The sequence below is a fragment of the Leptonychotes weddellii genome, chromosome 3 (assembly GCF_054177405.1).
Source record: "Leptonychotes weddellii isolate Sample4059 chromosome 3, ASM5417740v2, whole genome shotgun sequence".
NCBI classification, from domain to species: Eukaryota; Metazoa; Chordata; class Mammalia; order Carnivora; family Phocidae; genus Leptonychotes; species Leptonychotes weddellii.
Genome location: NC_138371.1, coordinates 99706688 through 99730154, shown reverse-complemented (window position 1 = coordinate 99730154; position 23467 = coordinate 99706688). Strand labels below are relative to the sequence as shown.

The 23467-nt window shown below is 39.2% G+C and overlaps 1 protein-coding gene and 1 pseudogene across 4 annotated transcripts in view; one reads left to right on the top strand and one right to left on the bottom strand.

The window, feature by feature from the left end:
* Window positions 1-23467, top strand: part of LOC102744043 (pre-mRNA 3' end processing protein WDR33) — a 90458-nt gene that overhangs the window by 16121 nt on the left and 50870 nt on the right. For all 4 annotated transcript variants that reach the window (XR_014143668.1, XM_031036767.2, XM_081814664.1 and 1 more), the window contains exons 2-7: window positions 15897-16123; window positions 17527-17595; window positions 18416-18520; window positions 20669-20764; window positions 20947-21098; window positions 22800-22897. Coding sequence is in view for 3 of the 4 variants with exons in the window: in XM_031036767.2 (XP_030892627.2) it covers window positions 15920-16123; window positions 17527-17595; window positions 18416-18520; window positions 20669-20764; window positions 20947-21098; window positions 22800-22897 (724 nt within the window). In the remaining variant the exon portion in view is untranslated. The remainder of the gene's footprint in view (window positions 1-15896; window positions 16124-17526; window positions 17596-18415; window positions 18521-20668; window positions 20765-20946; window positions 21099-22799; window positions 22898-23467) is intronic.
* Window positions 4549-5242, bottom strand: LOC102743734 (high mobility group protein B1 pseudogene; annotated as a pseudogene).

Here is a 23467-nt window from a genome sequence, read left to right as displayed (position 1 = left end):
TGAGCTGAAGGCAGTCGCTTAACCAACTGAGCCACCCAGGCGCCCAGAAGCCATACTGCTTTAAAAAAATATTTCCATCACAATTTTTAAAATGAATTTATTTATTTATTTATAAAAAGAATTTATTTCTTTGACAGACAGGGAACACAGCAGAGGGAGTGGGAGAGGGAGAAGCAGGCTTCCTGCTGAGCAGGGAGCCTGATGTGGGGCTCGATCCCAGGACCCTGAGATCATGACCCGAGCCGAAGGCAGATGCTTAATGACTGAGCCACCTAGGTGCCCCAATATTAAATGAATTTAAAAGAAAAGAATGATAAGCTATGGCATTCAAATGAGTATATGGCAGGTATTTTCCTTGAAGGGGAATGTAGGTAGACTGTGCTTCAAGGGAAACAATTGTCAGTATTTGTTAGTGATAAAAATTGATTTGTAAGGAGATACAAGTTTTGAACACTTGTATCTGCCTTGTGAGATTGAGTTTCCCAGTAATTAATAGTTCTTAATTTTTTTTAATTTTTTTTTAAATTTTTTATTTTTTTAAAGATTTTATTTATTTTTTTGACAGAGAGAGACATAGCGAGAGCAAGAACACAAGCAGGGGGAGTGGGAGAGGGAGAAGCACGCTTCCTGCAGAGCAGGGAGCCCGATGCGGGGCTCGATCCCAGGACCCTGGGACCATGACCTGAGCCGAAGGCAGACGCTTAACGACTGAGCCACCCAGGCGCCCTAGTTCTTAATTTTTTTAATTATTATTTTTTTAAGGACGGGTCTATTTCTCATATGCTTCCACATATACGTCTACGAACATTTGTGTCTTAATGAAAGAAGATGTTGCTTGAAAGAAGGTTTTCACACAGTGTAGGTTCAGTGAGATAAACATATGGCTGTTCTCACATGCTTCTACATGTAAGTTTACATACACTTATGTTTTATTTATTTATTTTTTTTAAGATTTTATTTATTTATTTGAGAGAGAGAGAATGAGAGAGAGAGCATATGAGAGGGGGGAGGGTCAGAGGGAGAAGCAGACTCCCTGCCGAGCAGGGAGCCCGATGTGGGACTCGATCCAGGGACTCCAGGATCATGACCTGAGCCGAAGGCAGTCGCTTAACCAACTGAGCCACCCAGGCGCCCCTACACTTATGTTTTAATAAATGAAAATGTTTCTTTTTTTTTTTTTTTAAGATTTTATTTATTTATTTGAGAGAGAGAATGAGATAGAGAGCATGAGAGGGGGGAGGGTCAGAGAGAGAGGCAGACTCCCTGCTGAGCAGGGAGCCCGACGTGGGACTCGATCCCGGGACTCCAGGATCATGACCTGAGCCGAAGGCAGTCGCTTAACCAACTGAGCCACCCAGGCGCCCAAATGAAAATGTTTCTTGAGAGACACTATATGCAGTGTAGTTTCAAAGAGGTAAGCACAGGACCATTTCCATATGCTTCTACACATACATTTACAAATACATATATATTAATGAAAGAAGATGTTACTTGAAAGATGGTTTATACACAGTCTGGTTTCAGTGAGTTAAGCATTTGGCTGTTCCCTTATGTATCTACACATACGTTTACAAACTGGTGCCATAATAAAAGAAGGATGCATTAAACACAGTGTCGTTCAAATGAGTTAAGCATACTGCTGTTCCCATACGCCTCTACACGTGTTTACAAACACACGTATGTATTAATGAAAGAAGATGTTACTTAAACAATGGTTAATAAAGACTCTGGTTTTGGGGCACCTGGGTGGCTCAGTTAAGCGTCTGCCTCCGGCTCAGGTCATGATCTCAGGGTCCTGGGATCGAGCCCCACGTCAGGCTCCCTGCTCCGCAGGGGGTCTGCTTCTCCCTCCCCCTCTGCCCCTCCCCGTTTTCATGCTCTCTCTCTCTCTCTCTCTCTCTGTCTGTCTCTCTGTCTCTGTCAAATAAATAAAATCTTTTTTTTTTTAAAGATTTTATTTATTTATTTGAGAGAGAGAGAATGAGAGAGAGCACATGAGAGGGGGGAGGGTCAGAGGGAGAAGCAGACTCCCTGCTGAGCAGGGAGCCCGATGCGGGACTCGATCCAGGGACTCCAGGATCATGACCTGAGCCGAAGGCAGTCGCTTAACCAACTGAGCCACCCAGGCGCCCATAAATAAAATCTTAAAAAAAAAATACTCTGGTTTCAGTGAGTTAAGTAAACGGCTATTCCCATATGCTTCTACACATACTTTAACAAACACTTCTATCTTAATTAAAGATGTTAGTTGAAGACCAATGGTGATTTTAATAAAAATGATTATTTTGTTTTATAAGAAATGGGAGTTAGATGATATGTATAGTTCTGTGAAACCAGTGTGTTCTAAATGATCAGTGCATGATGTAAAGTCATGTTTGGTTAAAAGTGCCAAAGTGCAAAATAAACAAATGCACTTTAATGTAACAGAGTACTAAAAGCTTATTGATGTGATTTATTTTTATTTTTATATTTTAATGATTTCATTTATTTAAGAAAGCTAGAGAGCACAAGCCGGGGGTGGGGGGTGAGAAGCAAACTCCCCGCTGAGTGGGGAGCCTGATGTGGGGCTCGATCCCAGGACCCCTGGGATCATGACCTGAGCTTATGGCAGATGCTTAACGACTGAGCAACCCAGGTGCCCCTTATTGATGTGATTTTAGATGCCACATTGTCAAATTTTGTTGGAATATTAATATTCACAATTTTCTGAGAAGGATATTAAAATACATTTCCTTTTTACAAATAAATATATATCTGTGTAAGTCCATATATTTATACTTCAACCCAAATAACATACTGCAACAGGTTGAATGCAGCAGACATGAGAATCTAGTCATTTCAATTAAATTAAGCTAGACATTAAAGAGATGAAAAAAATGTAAGAAAAAATGTCCCTCTTTCTACTAGTTTTTGGGGAAGGGGAAATAATGATTGTAATGGGTTTATCATTTTTTATTTTTATTTTTTTATGGTGAAAATTGTATATTTAGATTTAGCCAGCTGGACTCAGTTTAGATGGTCTAAATTTTTTTTTTTTCTTTACAATCCCAGTTTTGTTGGTAACATCCAAAGCATCATAGTCAGGAGCCAGTCCAGCATACGCTTTCTCTCCATTGGGTCTGATCAGGGTGTTGACCTTGGCCACGTCTGTGTTAGAGCTTCTTCACAGACTGTTTGATCTGGTGCTTGTTGGTCTTAACATCCACAATGAACACAGGTGTGTTGTCTTCATGGCTGACTCGGTCAGGGGTAACCTAAGGATGGCATAGTGGTCAAGCTTGTTTCTCCTGGGGGTGCTCTTTCGAGGATATTTGGGCTGCCTTTGGAGACGTAGTGTCTTGGGATGTCAGAATGTTGCTGATATGCAGATCTTTTTTTGTGACTGGACGCCTTTCAGCACTGCTTTCTTGGCCTTCAGAGCCTTGGCTTTGGCTTTGGAAGAGGCAGGGGCTTCCTTCTTTGTCTTTGGCGTCATGTTCGTGAAAGGAGGGTTTATCATTGTCTTAAATACATATTAAATATTTTGAATTTTTCTGTTTTAATTTCTAAATGGCCAATGTCTATAAATATCACAATAAACAAAAATTTGGGGGAATCCTCAATTTTTTTTAAAGATATTATTTATTTATTTGTGAGAGAGAGAGAGCACAAGCAGAGGGAGCTGCAGGCAGAGGGAGAAGCAGTCTCCCTGCCAAGCAAGGAGCCTGATGTGGGACTCCATCCCATGACCTGAGCTTATGGCAGATACTTAACCTACTGAGCCACCCAGGTGCCCTGGAATCCTCAATTTTTTTTTTTTTTTTTAAAGATTTTATTTATTTGTCGAAGAGAGAGAGCTCAAGCACAGGCAAGGGGGAGCAGCAGGCAGAGGGAGAAGCAGTCTCCCTGCTGAGCAGGTAGCCTGATCCCAGGAGCCTGGGATCATGACCTGAGCCAAAGGCAGACGCTTAACCAACTGAGCCACCCAGGTATCCGGAATGCTCAATTTTTAAAGTAAAGGTGTTCTGAAATAAAAAGTTTAGGACCTTGCTGCTCTAAGGAAACTGTTTCAGAAGTAAGCTATCCAAGTTACTTGGATGTCTGGTGTTTCCCAATTTTTTTTTTTTAATAAAAAAATTGTATTTATTAAGCATTCAGAATGTCAACAAAACAGCTGCAACTTTTTTTTTTGCAATTACAGAGTGGTATTCAGTTAACAGAACAACAATTATTTCGTAGAAGCTGCATCAGAGACAACTGAAGAAAAACTACCATCCCCGTATATAACTAATTTGTGCTGTGCACCAACAAGAACCTGCTTTAAATTTCCATGCCAATTTACAACCCCCATACTGTGTCAGGCAAGTTTAGTGGCTGTTGAAAATACCACCAGGACAGGGCTATCTAAAGATACATTTGGTGTAGTGTGTTAACTATACAAAAAAAGACACTGTAGTTTAAAAACAAATCTTATACAGCCTTACATTTCGGTTTTTTTCTTTAAAAGGAGTGAGTGTGTGCAGGGGGGTTAAATGCTTTATAGACAAGAAAAAAACTGCTAGAACCAACTTATTCTTCATCTTCATCTTCCTCCTCCTCCTCTTCATCTTCCTCATCTTCCCTCTTCTTTTTCTTGCTCTTTTCAGCCTTGACAACTCCCTTTTTTGCCGCAACAGGCTTTCCTTCAGCTCGGTATGCAGCAATATCCTTTTCATATTTTTCCTTCAGCTTAGCAGCCTTCTTTTCATAAGGCTGCTTGTCATCTGCAGCAGTGTTATTCCACATCTCTCCCAGTTTCTTTGCAACATCACCAATGGATAGGCCGGGATGTTCTCCTTTGATTTTTGGGCGATACTCAGAACAAAACAAGGAAAAGGCCGAAGGAGGCCTCTTGGGTGCATTGGGATCCTTGAACTTCTTTTTTGTTTCCCCTTTAGGGCGGATATAAGTTTTCATTTCTCTTTCATAATGGGCCTTGTCCGCCTTTGCCATGTCTTCAAATTTTCCTTTCTCTTTAGCAGACATGGTCTTCCACCTTTCTGAGCACTTCTTAGAAAACTCTGAGAAGTTGACTGAAGCATCTGGGTGCTGCTGCTTGTGCTCCTCTCGGCAAGTTTGCACAAAGAATGCATATGATGACATTTTGCCTCCCGGCTTCTTAGGATCTCCTTTGCCCATGTTTAATTATTTTCCTCAGCGAGGTACAGAGTCGCCCAGTGCCCGTCTGGCTCTCACTTGCCCCGGCACTGTCTCTATGGTGCTCTATGTTTCCCAAATTTTTGCTGCACTTTAGTATCATCTGGGAGCTTTTAAAAATCTCTGCTTCCCAATTCATATCCCATACAATTAAATCAGAATGAAGATGAGAGCCTTAAAGCCTGGCTTTGGGAAAGCTGGTTTCAACTCATGATTAAATCTTTGAATTCCTTATTCCTAGTTTAAGAGGTCACTTTACTTTATCTAGAAAATGCTGTATTGTTTTGGTTAATTTTTGCAAAGATGAATTCAGTAATCCAGTAAGAATTAGTTTGTTCAGTTTTTATTGGTTTAAATACTTGATAAGTTAATACAATCCATTTTAAAAAACAGCATAAAAATGGAAAAGCTCTCTTGCTCTGTATGCTAATGACAAGGATAAAAACCATACTCAGTAACCACTGACTTTATCTCCATTGAAAACAGTTGATGGTACAGGTTTCTTTATCTCAGAATCCTACTTTTGAAATATTGAATTGTTACTTTCTTTTTTTTTTTAAAGATTTTATTTATTTATTTGAGACAGAGAGAATGAGAGAGACAGAGAGCACATGACAGGGGGAAGGGTCAGAGGGAGAAGCAGGCTCCCTGCCAAGCAGGGAGCCCGATGCGGGACTCGATCCTGGGACTCCAGGATCATGACCTGAGCCGAAGGCAGTCGCTTAACCAACTGAGCCACCCAGGCGCCCCTCTTTTTTTTTTTTTTAAAGATTTTATTTATTTATTTGACAGAGAGAGACACAGCCAGAGAGGGAACACAAGCAGGAGGAGTGGGAGAGGGAGAAGCAGGCTTCCCGCGGAGCAGGGAGCCCGATGCGGGTCTCGATCCCAGGGCCCCGGGATCATGACCTGAGCCGAAGGCAGATGCTTAACGACTGAGCCACCCAGGCGCCCCTTGAATTGTTACTTTCTAAGTTGACAGCCAGAATTGTGGTCATACATGGATTATATGTAAAAGTTAGCTTTTAGTTTTTGGCACAGAAAATTAAATCAGAATGAAGATGAGAGCCTTAAAATATCTAAAAGTCCAGGTACAGTATCAAGTAACATGCATTAAACTGGTCCGGTGCAGTATCCACTAAAATGTTTCAGTAACTTTTTCAGCTTAAGTATGCAGTGGAGGCTGCTTAAGAATTATGCAGTTAAATCTTTGTCTGAAAGCTATAAAAATTGGGCAACTCCTACACTGAGAGTTAATTAAAATTGATCTTTGGGTGCCTGGGTGGCCCAGTTGGTTAAGTGACCGACTCCTGATTTGGACTCTGGTCATGGTCTCAGGGTGGTAAGGTTGAGCCCCGCATCGTCCGACTCAGCAGGGAGTCTGCTTGTCCCTTTCCCTCCTCTCCCCACTCAAATAAAAAAAAATGATCTTTAATGTCCAATTTAGTTATCAACAAATTTATGGTAGCAGAATAAGCAGGGAGAGTGGCAGGCAGAGGGAGAGGGAGAAGCAGACTCCCTGCTAGCCTAATGTGGAGCTCAATCCCAGGACCCTGGGATCATGACCTGAGCCGAAGGCAGACACTTAATCCACTGAGCCACCCAGGCGCCCCTTAAAATGCTTATCTTTTTAGTTGACTATTTCATATGTGTATTCTCAGCATGGGTGGTTGGTTTTTACCAACTAGTGAATTGCTCATGTTAACTTTTTTTTCTTATGTTAACTTTTTAAATTGATTTTTTGTTGAGATAATGTATATATTCAGTGCATTTGTGAGAAATACGGAATGATCTGTGTACCTTACCTAATTTCTCCCAGTGGTAACAACTTGGAAAACTGTAGTACAGTATCACAAGTTGAATATTGACATTGACTTAGTCTCTAGATCTTACACAGATTTCCTGAGTTTTACTTGTTCTTTTGTGTATGAGTTCTCTGCAGTTTCGTTACATGTATATATTTGTGTATCTACCACCATAGTCGAGATACAGTTCATCACTACAGTAGTTCCCCTTTCATAGTCACACCTCTCCCCCACCCCTAACTCCTGGCAATCACTGATCTGTTCTCCGTCTTTGTCATCTTGTTATTTCAAGAAAGTCACATAAAGTATACAGCACATGATCTTTTGGATAGGTTCGTGTATCTACTACCACAGTCAAGATACAGAATCATGTAAACTTTTATTTTTTATTTATTTATTTTTAAAAGATTTTATTTATTTGTCAGAGAGAGAGAGCGTGCATGCATGCATAAGCAGGGGGAGCCACAGGCAGAGGGAGAAGCAGTCTCCCCATTGAGCAAGGAGCTCGATGTGGGACTCGATCCCAAGACATTGGGATCATGATCTGAGTCGAAGGAAGATGCTTAACCGACCGAGCCACCCAGGTGTCCCATGAATCATGTGAACTTTTAAAAACTACTTTTTTATTTTTTTTATTTATTCAATTGACAGAGATAGATACAGCGAGAGAGGGAACACAAGCAGGGGGAGTGGGAGAGGGAGAAGCAGGCTTCCCGTGGAGCGGGGAGCCCGATGCAGGGCTTGATCCCAGGACCCTGGGACCACAACCTGAGCCGAAGGCAGACGCTTAACGACTGAGCCACCCAGGTGCCCCTAAAAACTACTTTTTTAAACAGCTATCTTCTTGTTTATTCTTTAAATAGCTGAATGGTCTCAGTATAATTGCTCCTGATTTGTTCAGGATTCATATTATTAAAGATTGGGCTGTGAAGAAAAGAGACCATGATCATTTTTGTTATTGGTCTTGTTTACCACTCATGTAAGTCCCCTGAAAGTTCTCTGACATATTACATATCAGATCTTTTTTAGGGTAGATTATTCATCCCAGGACCTACTTACTGGTCTGGAGATAGATAATCTTAAAATAGAGGTTCCCAGGCTGGGTTTCTGACAATGGAGTTCAAGTTTATGTTAATGAGAGTGGGATCTTAAAACTTTTTATTATTTTTAAAAGTTGTACAGTAATTGTACTTGCTATCCTAGGTATTTAATGCATCGATAATTTACTCTTAGTTAGAATTATTTCATCTCAGTTTGGGAAAACAGGCTTTCTTGTGCTAATCAGAAACTCTGATTAGTGGTTGACATGGTAAGAATTATTTGATTTGATAACTGGACCAGATTCTGGTGCCATAGCTACTACCACTTAGGGCGGTTGCTACATATGAACTTCTTTGGCTATGAATACACAGTGGTAGCAGAAATTAAGTGATCAAAAGAGGAAGATGCATAGATAGGAGATCCACAGGAAGAAGATACTTTTTTTTACTTGTGACTCAGTATACACACATGTACAACTGAAACAGAAGTTTCACAAAAGCAGTTCTTTCCTGTAAAATGTGCAGTTCAATATTATGTGTTCTATTTTTTTTTATTATTAAGTACTGTTGGTTGTTAACCAAATTGATTTCAGGAACCACCAATACGATGTGACTTTAAAGAAAAAATACTGCTTTAGACCAGTTCATGACACTTCAGGTCATGGAGGGTTCCTTTTTTTTTCTTTTAAGTAAACTCTGTACCCAACGTGGAGCTTGAACTCATGACCCCAAGATCAAGAGTTGCATGCTCTACTGACTGAGCCAGCCAGGTGCCCCAAGTTTTTGTTTTTGTTTTTTTTGATTCAGAGCCTCAGTTCTACGCTCTTGAACAGTAGTTTAAAGATCTTTGGGGTTCCTGGGTGGCTCAGTCGGTTAAGTGTCTGACTCTTGGTTTTGGGTCCGGTCATGATCTCAGGGTCGTGAGGTCGAGCCTGGCATCAGGCTCTGCACTTAGCATGGACTCTGCTTTGAGATTCTTTGTCTCCCTTTGCTCCTCCCCCCTCTAATGCTTGAGAGTGCATTCTCTCTCTTAAATAAAATCTTTAAAAAAAAAAAGATCTTTTTATTCAATTGTGTGGAACATTTAGTAAATCGATTTTGGATTGAACTTGTGGAATTAGTTAAGTTTTAGCAAGGTTATTTTCCTATAAATATATACATATATAAATATATATATTTTCCCCTGTTTTATGTTGGATATCAGCTGTGATGGTGAAATTTTCCTAATGGAGTCAGAAATGTTTGGTTGTGGATGATTATTTTGGATTATGTTTGGTTGGGGAAAAGACTATGCTGACCCTGGTGTGCTGAGTGAATGAGAGAGAGCATTACTTAATTTGTTTCTTTTCACCATGTCTTTTCCTCCTACTTAGCCCTAGCCCACCCCAAATTTAAACTTAAGACTGGCTTGTGCTGTAAGTATCGTTCTATTCCTATTGCCTATGATAGATCATTCCTGGCAAACAAGCATAGTAGATTCTCAGTGTAGTAGTAGATCTTACATTGCTTTCTTTTTGAGCTCTTCTGTTTTTATAAACTGTCAATCTTTTTTTTTTTTTTTAAAGATTTTATTTATTTATTTTTAAAAAGATTTTATTTATTTATTTGACACAGTGAGAGAGGGAACACAAGCAGGGGGAGTAGAAGAGGGAGAAGCAGGCTTCCCGCAGAGCAGGGAGCCCAGGACCCTGGGATCATGACCTGAGCCAAAGGCAGACGCTTAACGACTGAGCCACCTAGGCGCCCCTAGATTTTATTTATTTATTCATGAGAGACAGAGAGAGAGGCAGAGGGAGAAGCAGGCTCCCAGGGAGCAGGGAGCCCGATGCGGGACTCGATCCCAGGACCCTGAGATCATGACCTGAGCCGAAGGCAGACGCTTAACCATCTGAGCCACCCAGGCGCCCTAAACTGTCAATCTTTTTGAGAGCAGACTGTGTGTGTGTCTGGGTGTCCGTCTTTAGTGCCTGTCAAGTAGTTAGCGCTCACTAGTAAGTTATTGAAATGAATTGCACTTCTCATTATGCTTCCCCGTGTCACAGGGATTTTTCGTGTTTCAGAATTTCTAAGTGTGTGTGTATTCATGGCTAGGAAGTACCTCTGATTTTGGTGATGCCTGCTTATTACCCAAATTAATTTTTCTATATAATTTCCAGTTTAAGTCTTAACCTTTTTTTTTTTTTTATAAAGGTTTTCATTTATTTATTTGACAGAGCGAGCAAGAGAGGGAACACAAACAGAGGGAATGGGAGAGGGAGAAGCAGACTCCCCGCTGAGCAGGGAGCCCAACATAGGGCTCGATCCCAGGACCCTGGGATCATGACCTGAGCTGAAGGCAGATGCTCATCCGAGTGAGCCACCCAGGCACCTCTCTCTTTTTTTTTTTTTTTAAGATTTATTTATTTTAGAGAGCATGAGTGGGAGGGGCAGAGGGAGAGAGAATCTCAGACCCTGTGCTGAACACCGAGCCTGATGTGGGCCTTGATCCCATGGCTCTGAGACCATGACTTGAGCCAAACCAGGAGTTGGACGCTTAACTGAATGTGCCACCCAGGCACCGCATAGCACAGTTCTACAGTGTAAAATTTGTAATGACTTTCCTTGAAGAAAAGTATTTATGGTTTTTTTCTATCCACTTTTCTGTCTTTAGTTATAATTTTGGTAATGTCACGTCACTAAGCTTATAAAACATGTTTTCTGCATTTGGTTATAGAGAGAGAGAGAGAGAGAGAGAGTTCCTTGAAATGTAGTCCTGAGTGAAGCCTAAAGGATAGTTTTAATGACTTGAGTGATAGTTCTTTCTGTCTGGGTCACTTATTTTTCAACCTCATGTATGGAGTTTTCTGCTGTCTCTGTTAGAGAAAGCTGTTTTATTGTTGCTGGAATCTTTTGGCAACCCATATTGGTGAGCCAGGAGGGCCAGGTATTTAGCTCTGTCACTGTATTTGTCTGCTAGGCTTGTCATAACAAAGTACCACAGACTTGGTGGCTTAAACAACAAGAATGTATTTTTTCACAGTTTTGGAAGTTAGAGGTCCAAGATTAAGATTTGAGCGGGGTTGGGGCGCCTGGGTGGCTCAGTTGTTGGGCATCTGCCTTCGGCTCAGGTCATGATCCCAGGGTCCTGGGATCGAGCCCCGCATCAGGCTCCCTGCTCAGTAGGAGGCCTGCTTTTCCCTCTCCCACTCCCCCTGCTTGTGTCCCCTCTCTCACCGCCTCTCTGTCAAATGAATAAATACAATCTTAAAAAAAAAAAAGATTTGAGCAGGGTTGTTTTCTTCTGAGGCCTTTCTCCTTGACATGTAGATGATTCTCTTCTCCCTGTAATTTCATATGGCTTTCCTTCTGTGTATGTTTGTGTCCTAATCTCCTCTTACAAGGACACTAGTCATATGGATCAGGGCTCTATCTCCAAATATAGTCACATTCTGAGGTATTGGAGGTTAGGACTTCAACATATGAATTTGTGCGGGGACACAATTCAGCCCATAACAGCTACTAAAAGGCTCTGTTTTGACTTTGGTAAGTGACAACGGTTTATAGGAAGTGAAGCTGAAGTGTGTAGGTTTAATGTGAAGATTGGTCACTGTATTTTGAGGGGGTTTGTTTCCGTTTTATTTTAGGGCTAGATCTTAATGTAAAATATAATTGTACTTTTCCCCTCTTTTTCTTCATGCTGGACCTTTATTTTTAGAACACTAGTACTTGACCATTCACGAAAAGTTAAAGTTGTTTTTTTTTTAGAATACAAATTTGTAAATGGAAAGGTATTTTCTCCCATCCTCTATATAAAGGTCTTAAGTGAAGGAGTAATATCTTTCTTCAGCTTTAACATGTGAATTATTCAGGAGTGTTAGTAATAGCATAGTGATTGTTTTATATTTGACTTCAGTTATTTTCCTCCTGTTTGTACAGTAGATCCTTGATTTGGCTCTTGGTTAATGCTTTGTTTCCATGTACCTATCATCCATCTTCAACACTGTCAATGTTTCATCATGACCTGAGCTGAAGGCAGATGCTCATCCGAGTGAGCCACCCATCTAAAATTTTTTCCAGGGCGCCTGGGTGGCTCAGTTGGTTAAGCGACTACCTTCAGCTCAGGTCATGATCCTGGAGTCCCTGGATCGAGTCCCGCATCAGGCTCCCTGCTCAGCAGGGAGTCTGCTTCTCCCTCTGGCCCTAACCCCTCTCATGTGCTCTCTCTCATTCTCTCTCTCTCAAATAAATAAAATCTTTAAAAAAAAATAATAAAATAAAATTTTTTCCAGTGGATTAAATCCCCCATTTTTTAACTGAGATAAAAGTCACATAACATAAAATTCACTGTTTTAACCATTTTATTTTTATTTATTTATTTTTAAAGATTTTATTTATTTGAGAGAGAGTGAGGGAGAGCACAAGCAGGGGGAGCAGCAGAGGGAGAGGGAGAGGGAGAGGCAGGCTTTCCGCGGAGCAGGGAGCCCGATGCGGGGCTAGATCCCAGGATCCTGGGATCATGACCTGAGCCAAAGGCAGATGCTTAACTGACTGATTCACCCAGGCGCCCCTGTTTTAACCATTTTAAAGTGCCCCTTTCAGTATCACTTAGTACATTCACAATGTTGTGCAGCCACTACCTCTGTCTAGTTCCAAACATTTTCCTCATCCCTAAAGGAAATCCCATAAAGCATTCACTTCCTATTCCTCCCTTCCCCAGCCCCTGGCAACCACTAATCTGTTTTCTGTCTTTGTCTGTGTTCATCTGTTCTGGATTTTTCATATAAATGGAATTATACAATATGTGACCTTTTATGTCTGGCTTTTTTCTTAACATAATGTATTTAAGCAGTTTTTTTTTTTTTTTTTTAAGATTTTATTTATTTTGGGGGGGGAAAGAAGGGGCAGAGGGAGAGGGAAAGAATCTCAGGCCAACTCCCTGCAGAGCACGGAACCCTGCATGGGGCTCAATTTCACGACCCTGAGCCGAATCCAAGAGTGGACACTCAACTGACTGAGCCACACAGGTGCCCCCTTAACATAATGTATTTAAGATTCATCCGTGTTGTAGCGTGTATCAGTGCTATATTCCCTTTTTTGGGGGGCTGAATATTTTTTTTTTAAAGATTTTATTTATTTGGAAGAGAGAGACAGATAGCGAGAGAGAGCATGAGCTGGGAGGAGAGGGAGAAGCAGGCTCTCCACTGAGCAGGAATCCCAATGTGGGGCTCAATCCCAGGACCCTGGGATCATGACCTGAGCCAAAAGCAGATGCTTAACCTACTGAGCCACCCAGGCACCCCTGGATGTGTAAAAATGTGGTTTTTTGTTGTTGTTGTTTGTTTGTTTTTTAACTAGGCTCCATGCCCAACATGGGGCCTGAACTTAAGACCCTGACGGGATCATGAGTCATACTCTACTGACTAACCCCTAAAATGTTATTTTTGTAACATCGTTGATTAACCATACTTCAGTAAAAAAAACTTAATTCTCATTTGATATCAGTCATACTAGAAAGTAGATTATTAGAATGATTTTATTATCATAAAATTAGAAATTTATTGTAAAGTGAAAAAATAGTAATTTTAGGATATACTTTTCAAGCTATGTCTTTTTATATTTATTTATTTATTTATTTAAAAAAGATTTTATTTATTTATTTGACAGAGAGAGCAAGAGCAGGAACACAAGCAGGGGGAGTTGGAGAGGGAGAAACAGGCTTCCCACTGAGCAGGGAGCCCGATGCTGGGCTCGATCCCAGGTCCCTGGGATCATGACCTGAGCCGAAGGCAGATGCTTAACCCACTGAGCCACCCAGGCGCCCCTTATTTATTTATTTTTTAAAGTTTTATTTAAGTAATCTGTACACCCAACCTGGGGGTCTAACTCATGACCCTGAGATCAAGAGTTGGATGCTCTTCCACTGAGCCAGCCGGGAGCCCAAAGCTGAATCCTTTTGGAATTACTGGCCTAGATATCTGAATTGAAGCCATTAGTTGAAATCTGGATGCTGAAACTTACTTGGATTCATGGGATAGCTGAATAAACAGATTCCTTCACCAATATTATTGAGTCAAATGCTTAGTGCAATTTGTGCATCCTGATTTAATTCACACATAGCCCTAAGAGAAAGACAGAATGTTTATCTCATTATAAATTAACATTTGTGAGAAACCTTCTGGGATTGCTCCAGAGTAGTGGAAATAATATGTATTAAATGTATATTTTATCACACTACTTATTTTTGTTATTATTTGTTCCTCCTGTCATCCCTGCCTTCCTATTATCATTATTTATTTTTTTTTAAAGATTTTATTTATTTATTCATGAGAGACAGAGAGAGAGAGAGGCAGAGGGAGAAGCAGGCTCCCAAGGAGAAGGGAGCCCGATACGGGACTTGATCCCAGGACTCTGGGATCATGACCTGAGCCGAAGGCAGACGCTTTAACCATCTGAGCCACCCAGGCGCCCCCTATGATCATTATTAAGTGGTTTCAGTAGAGACTAAAGTGACAGAATGAAGTAATAGTAGTATGAATATTTTCATCCAAAGGAAATCATAAATTTTGTTCAGGTCCTTGTTTAGTGTCTTGAATGAGGAAAGGCAAATATAAGACTATAGAAAAATAATGCAGAGTACAATCTCTCCTGCTATCAAAACAAAAATAATTGTGGAAGTTGCTTTTAACTAACACCTTTTTTTTTTTTTTAAGATTTTATTTATTTATTTGACAGAGAGAGACACAGCGAGAGAGGGAACACACGCAGGGGGAGTGGGAGAGGGAGAAGCAGGCTTCCCGCTGAGCAGGGAGCCCAGTGGAGGGCTCAGTCCCAGGACCCTGCGATCATGATCTGAGCCGAAGGCAGATGCTTGACGACTGAGCTACCCAGGCGCCCCTTAACTAACACCCTTTATAAAGGTGTTTTTCATAGTCTGGTTTTTAAAATGTGCTTAAACATGTGTTTTTATATCATGCATATTTATATTATTGGAATGTAAATTTAATTGGAGAGCCTTAAAGTTGGAAAACTTTTAAGCTCTTAATATTTTTTCCGTTGAGATGTTAGCTTAATGTTGCCTGTGTAAATATATAAATACACATATTGAGAAATACAGTTCTGTGGTACTTTGATTCTGAAATTAGATCTATATACTTTTATTTACAAAAATTTTTTTTTCTTTTTAAAGATTTTGTTTAGAGAGAGCATGTGAGTGGGAGTGGGAGGAGGGGCAGAGGGAGAGGGACAGTCTCAAGCGGACTCTGCGCTGAGCACAGAGCCAGATGTGTGGTTGGATCTCATGACCCTGATATCATGACCTGAGCCGAAATCAAGAGTGGGACGCTTAACTGATTGTACCACCCAGGAGCCCCTAGATACACATACTTCTAGCATTCATATGAAATAGGATAGTTTATTCCTTTTTCTGCACTATTCCTAGGAAAGTTAAAAGGACAAAAAAAGTCAGATTTAAAAATTTTGTAGTGACTCTTGCATAAATGAAATGGGGTCTTATGATAAGCTTAAAATGATTTGTTTTACCATCAAACATCTAACGAAAACTTCGTTTTAAAAATGTGAACAGTTCTCAGTGATTCTACTCTCCTTCCCTACCTCACACAGACACAGTACACAGCACATTGACCCCATGCTGTTCACCAGGCTGAATTTTACAACAAATGCTCATTGGCACTTATTCTGTGAATTGGCCTTTTTCAAATGTATAACTGGTTTCTGCCATTAAATCTGATAGTTCATTTTGTAATTAGGTTGACTAAAAGCTAGAAATGATATCTATTAGAAAATGGAAGAGAAGTATGAAAAATGTTCATTTTAAAATGTTTTCAAATAATGTTGCAGTGCTGATATTTGTAGTGAAAATACTTTTTCCTTACCCTAGTGTCCTAGAACGAATACATCACCATGGCTACAGAAATTGGTTCTCCTCCTCGTTTTTTCCATATGCCAAGGTTCCAACACCAAGCACCTCGACAACTATTTTATAAGCGACCTGATTTTGCACAGCAGCAAGCAATGCAGCAGCTTACCTTTGATGGAAAACGGATGAGAAAAGCAGTAAACCGAAAAACCATAGACTATAATCCGTCTGTAATTAAGTATTTGGAGGTAAGTCTAGTTAATGTGCTTCTGATGACCAAACTTTGGCTTTTTAAAAAGAAGAAAGTTTTTAGAATGCAGGGTAATAAGTATAACTGTGTTTCTTAAATTAGTGGGATGAAGTGGAATTTCAAATGAGGCCAATCACTAGTACTTTTTTACTTTCTGCACGCATGAATCATCTTCTCAAAAATGGTAAAATTTAAACTGTGATTTATAGTTTAAACTTCTTTTTTTAAAAAAGATTATTTGTTGGAGAGAGTGAGCGAGCATGAGAGCGCAAGCAGGGGGAGTGGCAGGCAGAGGGAAAAGCAGGCTCCCCGTGGATCAAGGAGCCAGACACGGGACTCGATCCCAGGACCCTGGGATCATGACCTGAGCCGAAGGCAGACGCTTAACCAACTGAGCCACCCAGGCATCCCATAGTTTAAACTTTTAGAACAAAGTTCACAGCAAATCTCAGAAAATGGTACTTTAATCCCAAAGCCAGCCTTAAAACACTTGTTAAACCCCCAGTGTATTTGAAATGTCAAGAGACTACCAACATAAGAATATTTTTGTGGGAACGCACGCTCAGAACAGCAATTTTGCATGGCTCTAGGAACACTGATTTTCCAAGTCCCTGGTGGTGGATAGCTCTTATTGTCAGAGAAAAGGGCTCCACTTTCTTGACGGTCAAGCACTGTAGGGTGAAAGCAACCCTGACAAGGTAACTAAAGGCAGAGTAGGCATCTGCCTAAATCTCTGCTTGATATTTCTCCCTTTTGAGTTCTTTATTTACTTGTCTTCACCTAGAAATTAGTCTCTGAGATTTGCTTTTCATTACTAACGCTATTACTTTAATCAGGTTTTGATCTGCTCTGGCCTCCTATGAAGAAAATTTGTTTGCTTTTTCTTACCTGAGACTGTTGTTAAAGACCTGTTTGCATATTGGATAATTAATATATTGCAGACACATAAGAGAAAAAGATTCATTCAGAGATGAAGACAGATTTAGGTTTTTTCAGGTTATTCAGTTGAAAAACTAGTCTAGGAGAGGTTGAGAGGAATTAAGAAAACCAAGGGCAAGATACCAGGAATTGTTTTGTGCTGAGGATTTTGAAGGAATTGGAGACATATGCCTATCCCTTATCCTTTTTCCTTTTATTAAAGCATGGCCAGTGAGAATGTATTGGGTCAGCAGTATCTTGGATGATTGGTTGGGGATGAGGTGAGTAAAGAGAGGAGGGAAATTCTAAACAATGTCAGTAGGATAAGGTCTCTTTAGGATACCCACTGTTATCTTTGTTTTAGAACGTAATGAAAAAGTTTTAATTCTGTTTTTTTCCCATTTGGTAGCAGCTTATATTTTGTTTCAAACTGAGTATAATTGGACCTTATATTAAGTAATTAATTTGTTTGTTTTTAAACAGAATAGAATATGGCAAAGAGACCAGAGAGATATGCGGGCAATTCAGCCTGATGCAGGTTATTATAATGATGTAAGTATTAAGATATGTTATACTAGCTTAGTAAAATCTCTTTGCTTGGACATTTGAACGTAAAACCATGTGATCATTTGAGCGTAAAACCATGTGATCTCAAATGCAAACATGGACTTTTCTTTTTTATGTTTTTATAATTTAAATAAAACATTCCTAAAGAGATAATATAACATATCTCTGTACTCCATGGGTTATATATTTTTTTTTATTCAATTAAAATTTTTCTTTTACTTTAACGGTATATGAACTTTTGATTTGGGGCTTAAAGAAATGTCCAGCAAAAGATTGCACTGCTTCAGAGTCTGTGGAATAGGAAAGTTAATTTTAAATTTGGTTTATTGTGAACATGTTTTTATTGTGTTGACCTTGAGAAGTAATTGGGGAAATCGCATACTTGATTTTGTTGTTTGTTTAATAATAATGGGCATTTAACTGTCCTGTATCTCAGTTTTCTTCATTTAATTAATACAGACTGATTTTTTTTTTTTTAAAGATTTATTTATTTATTTGCGAGAGAGAATGAGAGAGAGCACATGAGAGAGGGGAGGGTCAGAGGGAGAAGCAGACTCCCTGCCGAGCAGGGAGCCCGATGCGGGACTCAATCCAGGGACTCCAGGATCATGACCTGAGCCGAAGGCAGTCGCTTAACCAACTGAGCCACCCAGGCGCCCCAAGACTGATTATAATAATAGTCTTTTAAAGTGCTGTATAGTCCTGAATTTGTCTGTAAATGTTGAAATAATTACCTTGCTATTTCCCTGGTTTATGCCTTGTGTGTAATCAGGAGCCCTTAAAACCCAATTTTTTCTTTTTGTAGTTGGTCCCACCTATAGGGATGTTGAATAATCCTATGAATGCAGTAACAACAAAATTTGTCCGAACATCAACAAATAAAGTAAAGTGTCCAGTATTTGTTGTTAGGGTAAGTATTGTGTTGGGTACTTTTTTTTTTTTTTTGAAAAATTAATCCTGAGTTAGTCTGTACATATATTTAACAGGACAAAATTAAATTATTTTAAACTTATATCTGGGATAAAAATTGTTATGTTGCTAATAATTTTATTTTGGAATACCCAATCATTTATCCACTGTATTCACATTTAGTAAGGTATTGCGTTTGGATTGTTCTTCATGTTGCAATTTCCATAGAATTCTCTGAGCAGGCCATGGATCTATATTGTAGCAGGTCTCAGACTTGCTCTTGAATAGTAGGGTGGCTTTTGCTGCTGTTTAGAAAGCAGCATCTCAAAGTTAATGAAAACTGTTGGGTGTCATTAGTAAGGAAAACACCTGAAAAGAGCTAAAGGCCATTGGTTGACCATAATTGTTAGCTTCAAAAAGGTACATAGTAGGTACTAAATACATATGCATGAAATTTAAGTATAATTTTTAAATACATAGTAGATTGGCATGGTTTAAAATTTGAAAATTCGAAGGGTTTGCAATAAAAGGGCTTCCCATCTTCGTCTCCCAGGCATCCAGTTAATATTACCATTTGTGATAGTATAATCATTTTCTTTGTGGTTTGCTAAGTAAGAATGTACTTGCTGGTTAGCAGTATATCAAGTCTAGAAATGTAGGATAGAGTTAATAGAGTTAAGTAAATAAGAATTGAAAAAAAAAATGGGACAGAGAAGCCATAACAATGGCAAACATTGTGGCAAATGAGCAAAATAAGCAAGTCCTCTGTGACTAGAGGGGTATGGTAGAGAGCAGGGAGAACCAAAGGTCTGAGGGAAATATTGCAGTCAGTCTTAGGTCTCATATTTGCTTCAGAGGTCTAAAGCAGTAGAAACATCAGTTAAAAAAAAAAAAACCCACTTATTTTATTGGCTTTTTTGTTGGTAGAACCAACCATTATGTAGTATGATTTTGTTTGCCAGGGAATTTGATAAAAGGGGTTGGTGTGCAGCTAATTTTTGTATCTTCTTAGTATAATAGAGAAAATTGTTTTGAAATGAGTAAAATCTGAGCATTTGGTATCACAGTACAGAAGGATAAAATTGTATTTGTTACAGTTTGTTAGGTAAATTTCTCATTTGGGGATCAAACTGTAAGGTCTCAGGAGATATTTACACATAGTGGAGACACAGTCCAAATTACGAGGTATTAAGACATAAAGACAAGGTATTGTGCCTATAGCTCTGTTGCCTGTATTATTTACTTGGTTGGGATCCATAGTAGATAACAGAAACTAGGAAAGTAGGAGGATTTTATTCATAATCAAAGTAAGCAAAATCCCGATGTGCAGGTAAGCAATAAAAAGCCAGGTTTACCAAATAGTCTTCATTTTAAATATCTCATCCTGCTATTCCTATAAGCACACTTGTATTTTTCAACTGTGTGTCATAATTTTTAGTTAAATACATTTAGTGGCCAGGAAAAGTTTAATATCCTTGATGTCCTTAAATTGGTACTTTTTTTCATAAAACACCAGTAACTTTCTGCCTTAATTGGTCCACTAGCAGGTGTAATCATTCTTTGAGTTATTTTGGTGACTGACCATTTTATTTATGTTAGCCTGCCATGTATCCTAGGAAAATGTGGTCTTTGCATATTTTGCTTTTAAAGGTTCTTTAAAGGGTGTAGATGTGTGTAACTTAACCAGGTACTTTTAATGCATTTACTATTTTTTTTTTTAAGATTCATTTATTTTGAGAGAGAGAGAGAGAGAACACATGCGGGCAGCGAGGGGAGGGGCAAAGGGAGAGGGAGAGAGAGAATCTTAAGCAGACTCCATGCTGAGCACAGAGCCTGACAGTGGGGCTCGATCTCACGACCCTGAGAGATCAGGACCTGAGCTGAAAGCAAGAGTTGGATGCTTAAACGACTGTGTCATCCAGGTGCCATGTGCATTTACTATTTTTAATTTAGTTAATGAGCTAAAGTGCTAGAGCTTTTCCTGCACTGTGTTAATACAAGTTCTTTTCTGACAAAGTACTTGCTTATAAATCTGAACTATGCTTAAGTGAAAGTCAGTATTGTCTATTTAATGTTGATTATTTGATATTTTGTAAATACTTTCTAAGTGTTTTAAAAATTAGCTAAGATTCTTTTTTTTCTTCCCTAGTGGACTCCAGAAGGAAGACGGTTGGTCACCGGAGCTTCTAGTGGAGAGTTCACCTTGTGGAATGGACTCACCTTCAATTTTGAAACAATATTACAGGTAACAGTAATCATCAGATGGTAACATTCTTCTGTGGTACTGTAAAGAACTGGAGATACAGTTACTTTACTGGCATTTTAAACTTAAAATTGGACAAATAATTCTTGTGAGTTATGCTCCTGTAAAGCCTTCTGTCATATATTCTTTTACATAATGTTTACAAATGTTCTGTGTTTTCACAGGCTCATGATAGCCCAGTGAGGGCCATGACTTGGTCACATAATGACATGTGGATGTTGACAGCAGACCATGGAGGATATGTGAAATATTGGCAGTCGAACATGAACAACGTCAAGATGTTCCAGGCACATAAGGAGGCGATTAGAGAGGCCAGGTTTATACACAATATACCATTTTCTGTAGTCCCTATTGTCATGGTTAAATTATTCTCTAAGTGTATTCTGGGTGCAGAGATGCATGGGCTCTGTCAGATTCTGGGATACTTTCTGCACCCTATAAACACAATATTTTTCTTTGTTTTCACACACTCACCATTTCGCTGGCACTTTTCTGAAGTAGTGTTGTCCCGGTATCAGCCTTTGCAATATGTTAGAGATGTATTGTCTGCCGCATTTTGCACTGGTTTTCTCTCTTCATTTATGGTTAATAATGTGTATACGTTATTCCTTTTTATTACCTACTGTGTAAGACAAGAATCTTTCATTCCGAATAAAGAATTCAGTCTTTAATTATACAACTGAATAAAATCTAAAGCCTACAGAAAACACCTTCAGAGTTCACACAAAATACAAGAAAAAAAGGCTTAAGTGAAGACCTGGTTGGCTTGGTTATGCCACGACTTCAAAAGGAAAGTATAGTAGGACTAAAAACGCACAAGTAACTCTGGATGTGGCAAACATTAATGGAGTAATGAATGGGTTCTTCAAGCTTTGAAACTGTAAGCAAACCATTGTCAAGAGGACTTTAGGACTTTTTCTTCTGATTCACTGTTGAGAACATCAGTTATGCAAATGTATAATAAGTGGAGTTTAAAATATTTTCAGTGAGTTGTATATTTTTACATATCAGTGAGATATGTATAGTAAAACCGGAAAAAAAAAATCTCGAAAGCAAGCCTGAAGAATTGCTGCAGCCTCAGAATAAAGCTAAGCAGCATTCTTTACCGGTGTACCGCCCATGTGTGGGAGGAGGTTGACATCTTTATAGAAAACATCATCCACTGCAGTCACTTGTTTCTACTTTCAGAATCTTAACAAAAATTGTTGGATAAACATGCTTCTGCAAAAACTGCTTTAGTGTCCTGCCCATACATTGAGTTTCACAGTTGGTTCTTTGTTAGTTATAGGACTCAAAAGTTCAAGAGAGTTCTTAGAGATAGATGAGAAACTTGATGGTTTTTCATGCCAGGGAGGGAAAGATGGCAGAATCCTTTGCAGTAGATTATCTTTGGCTTCAAACACAGTCTGAATGTCTCTGTGTTCGTTTTCCCTAAAAGGTGCAACATTCATGGACTAGCTTGCCAGGGAGAAGGTGTGAGAGTTTCCCACAGACCATTCAAATAAATGAGAAACATCGTATGTAGGGGTGTTTAGCAGCTGGTCTTTAAATAGCCTGTCCACAATTTTTTAGCTTAATCGTTTCATGAAGCGTCTGAGGCAGAAACTGATGCTAATTTTTTGAGCGGTATTCCTATGTGATTTAAAAGAGTGTTGAAGGAATATTGCAAAAGTAAAATTCACTTAGTTTGTACACTTAAATCAGCTCCACATTTTCTATTGGTAAGACAGGAAATACTACTGTGGGGAGTGTGGGAAGCATTAGTACTAATACACCTGTAAAGTTCTCGGACTATTGTTGATTGAAAACTAAGAAGCAACTACTCTGTTGAATTCTTCTTTTGATGAGATGCGTTTGTTAGCTGACAACATTCTCTTTAAGGGCTTCTTCACTGTTGGAATACTTCCCACTCCTGTTTATAACGCAGCACAGTGTTTTTATTTTTCCCTGTCTGAGAAGCACAGATAATCTGTAAAATGCTGACTTCTTTCCCCTGCTGTGTGTCTTCATGTAACAGTTTCTCACCCACGGATAATAAATTTGCTACATGCTCTGATGACGGCACTGTTAGAATCTGGGACTTTCTTCGTTGCCATGAGGAAAGAATTCTCCGAGGTACGTGTACTAACAGTACTGATTGGAATATTTAAATAGGGAAGGCATTTGTGGTTAAATCATCACAATACCACAATACCACAATACCAGCTTACATTTCCATTCAGTTTATTTACATATACACCGTCTCAGTCAGGCTCTTTAAAGAAACCTGAACACTCTCTCTGGTTCACAGTCATTTTGTAGATTTTTACTACTAGTAATATCTTTGAATTCTTTGAGTTGAGTTGTAAATTACATACAAGTGTTCCTCTTCTGTCATCCCGCCACCCCTGCAAATTACTTGCTTATCTGTATTCATCTGTTAGAGCTATATTCCTTTTCCTGTCTTATAGCCAGCATAGCTTTCTCCAACATAATGACACTATAATTCTATTTAGATACATTCTCCTGGCAGTCCTTTTAAAATATGATTAACTGTGGTATCAATAGCTACACTTTTCATTATTGCTATTTCTGAGAGCAGGTGTTGTGTTTTTGTTTTTGTTTTTTTTTTTAAACAGTATACCACATTTGCGTACTACATGGCCCACTTGTTACTAAATTTTTTCTTGTTTACTTTTATTGATT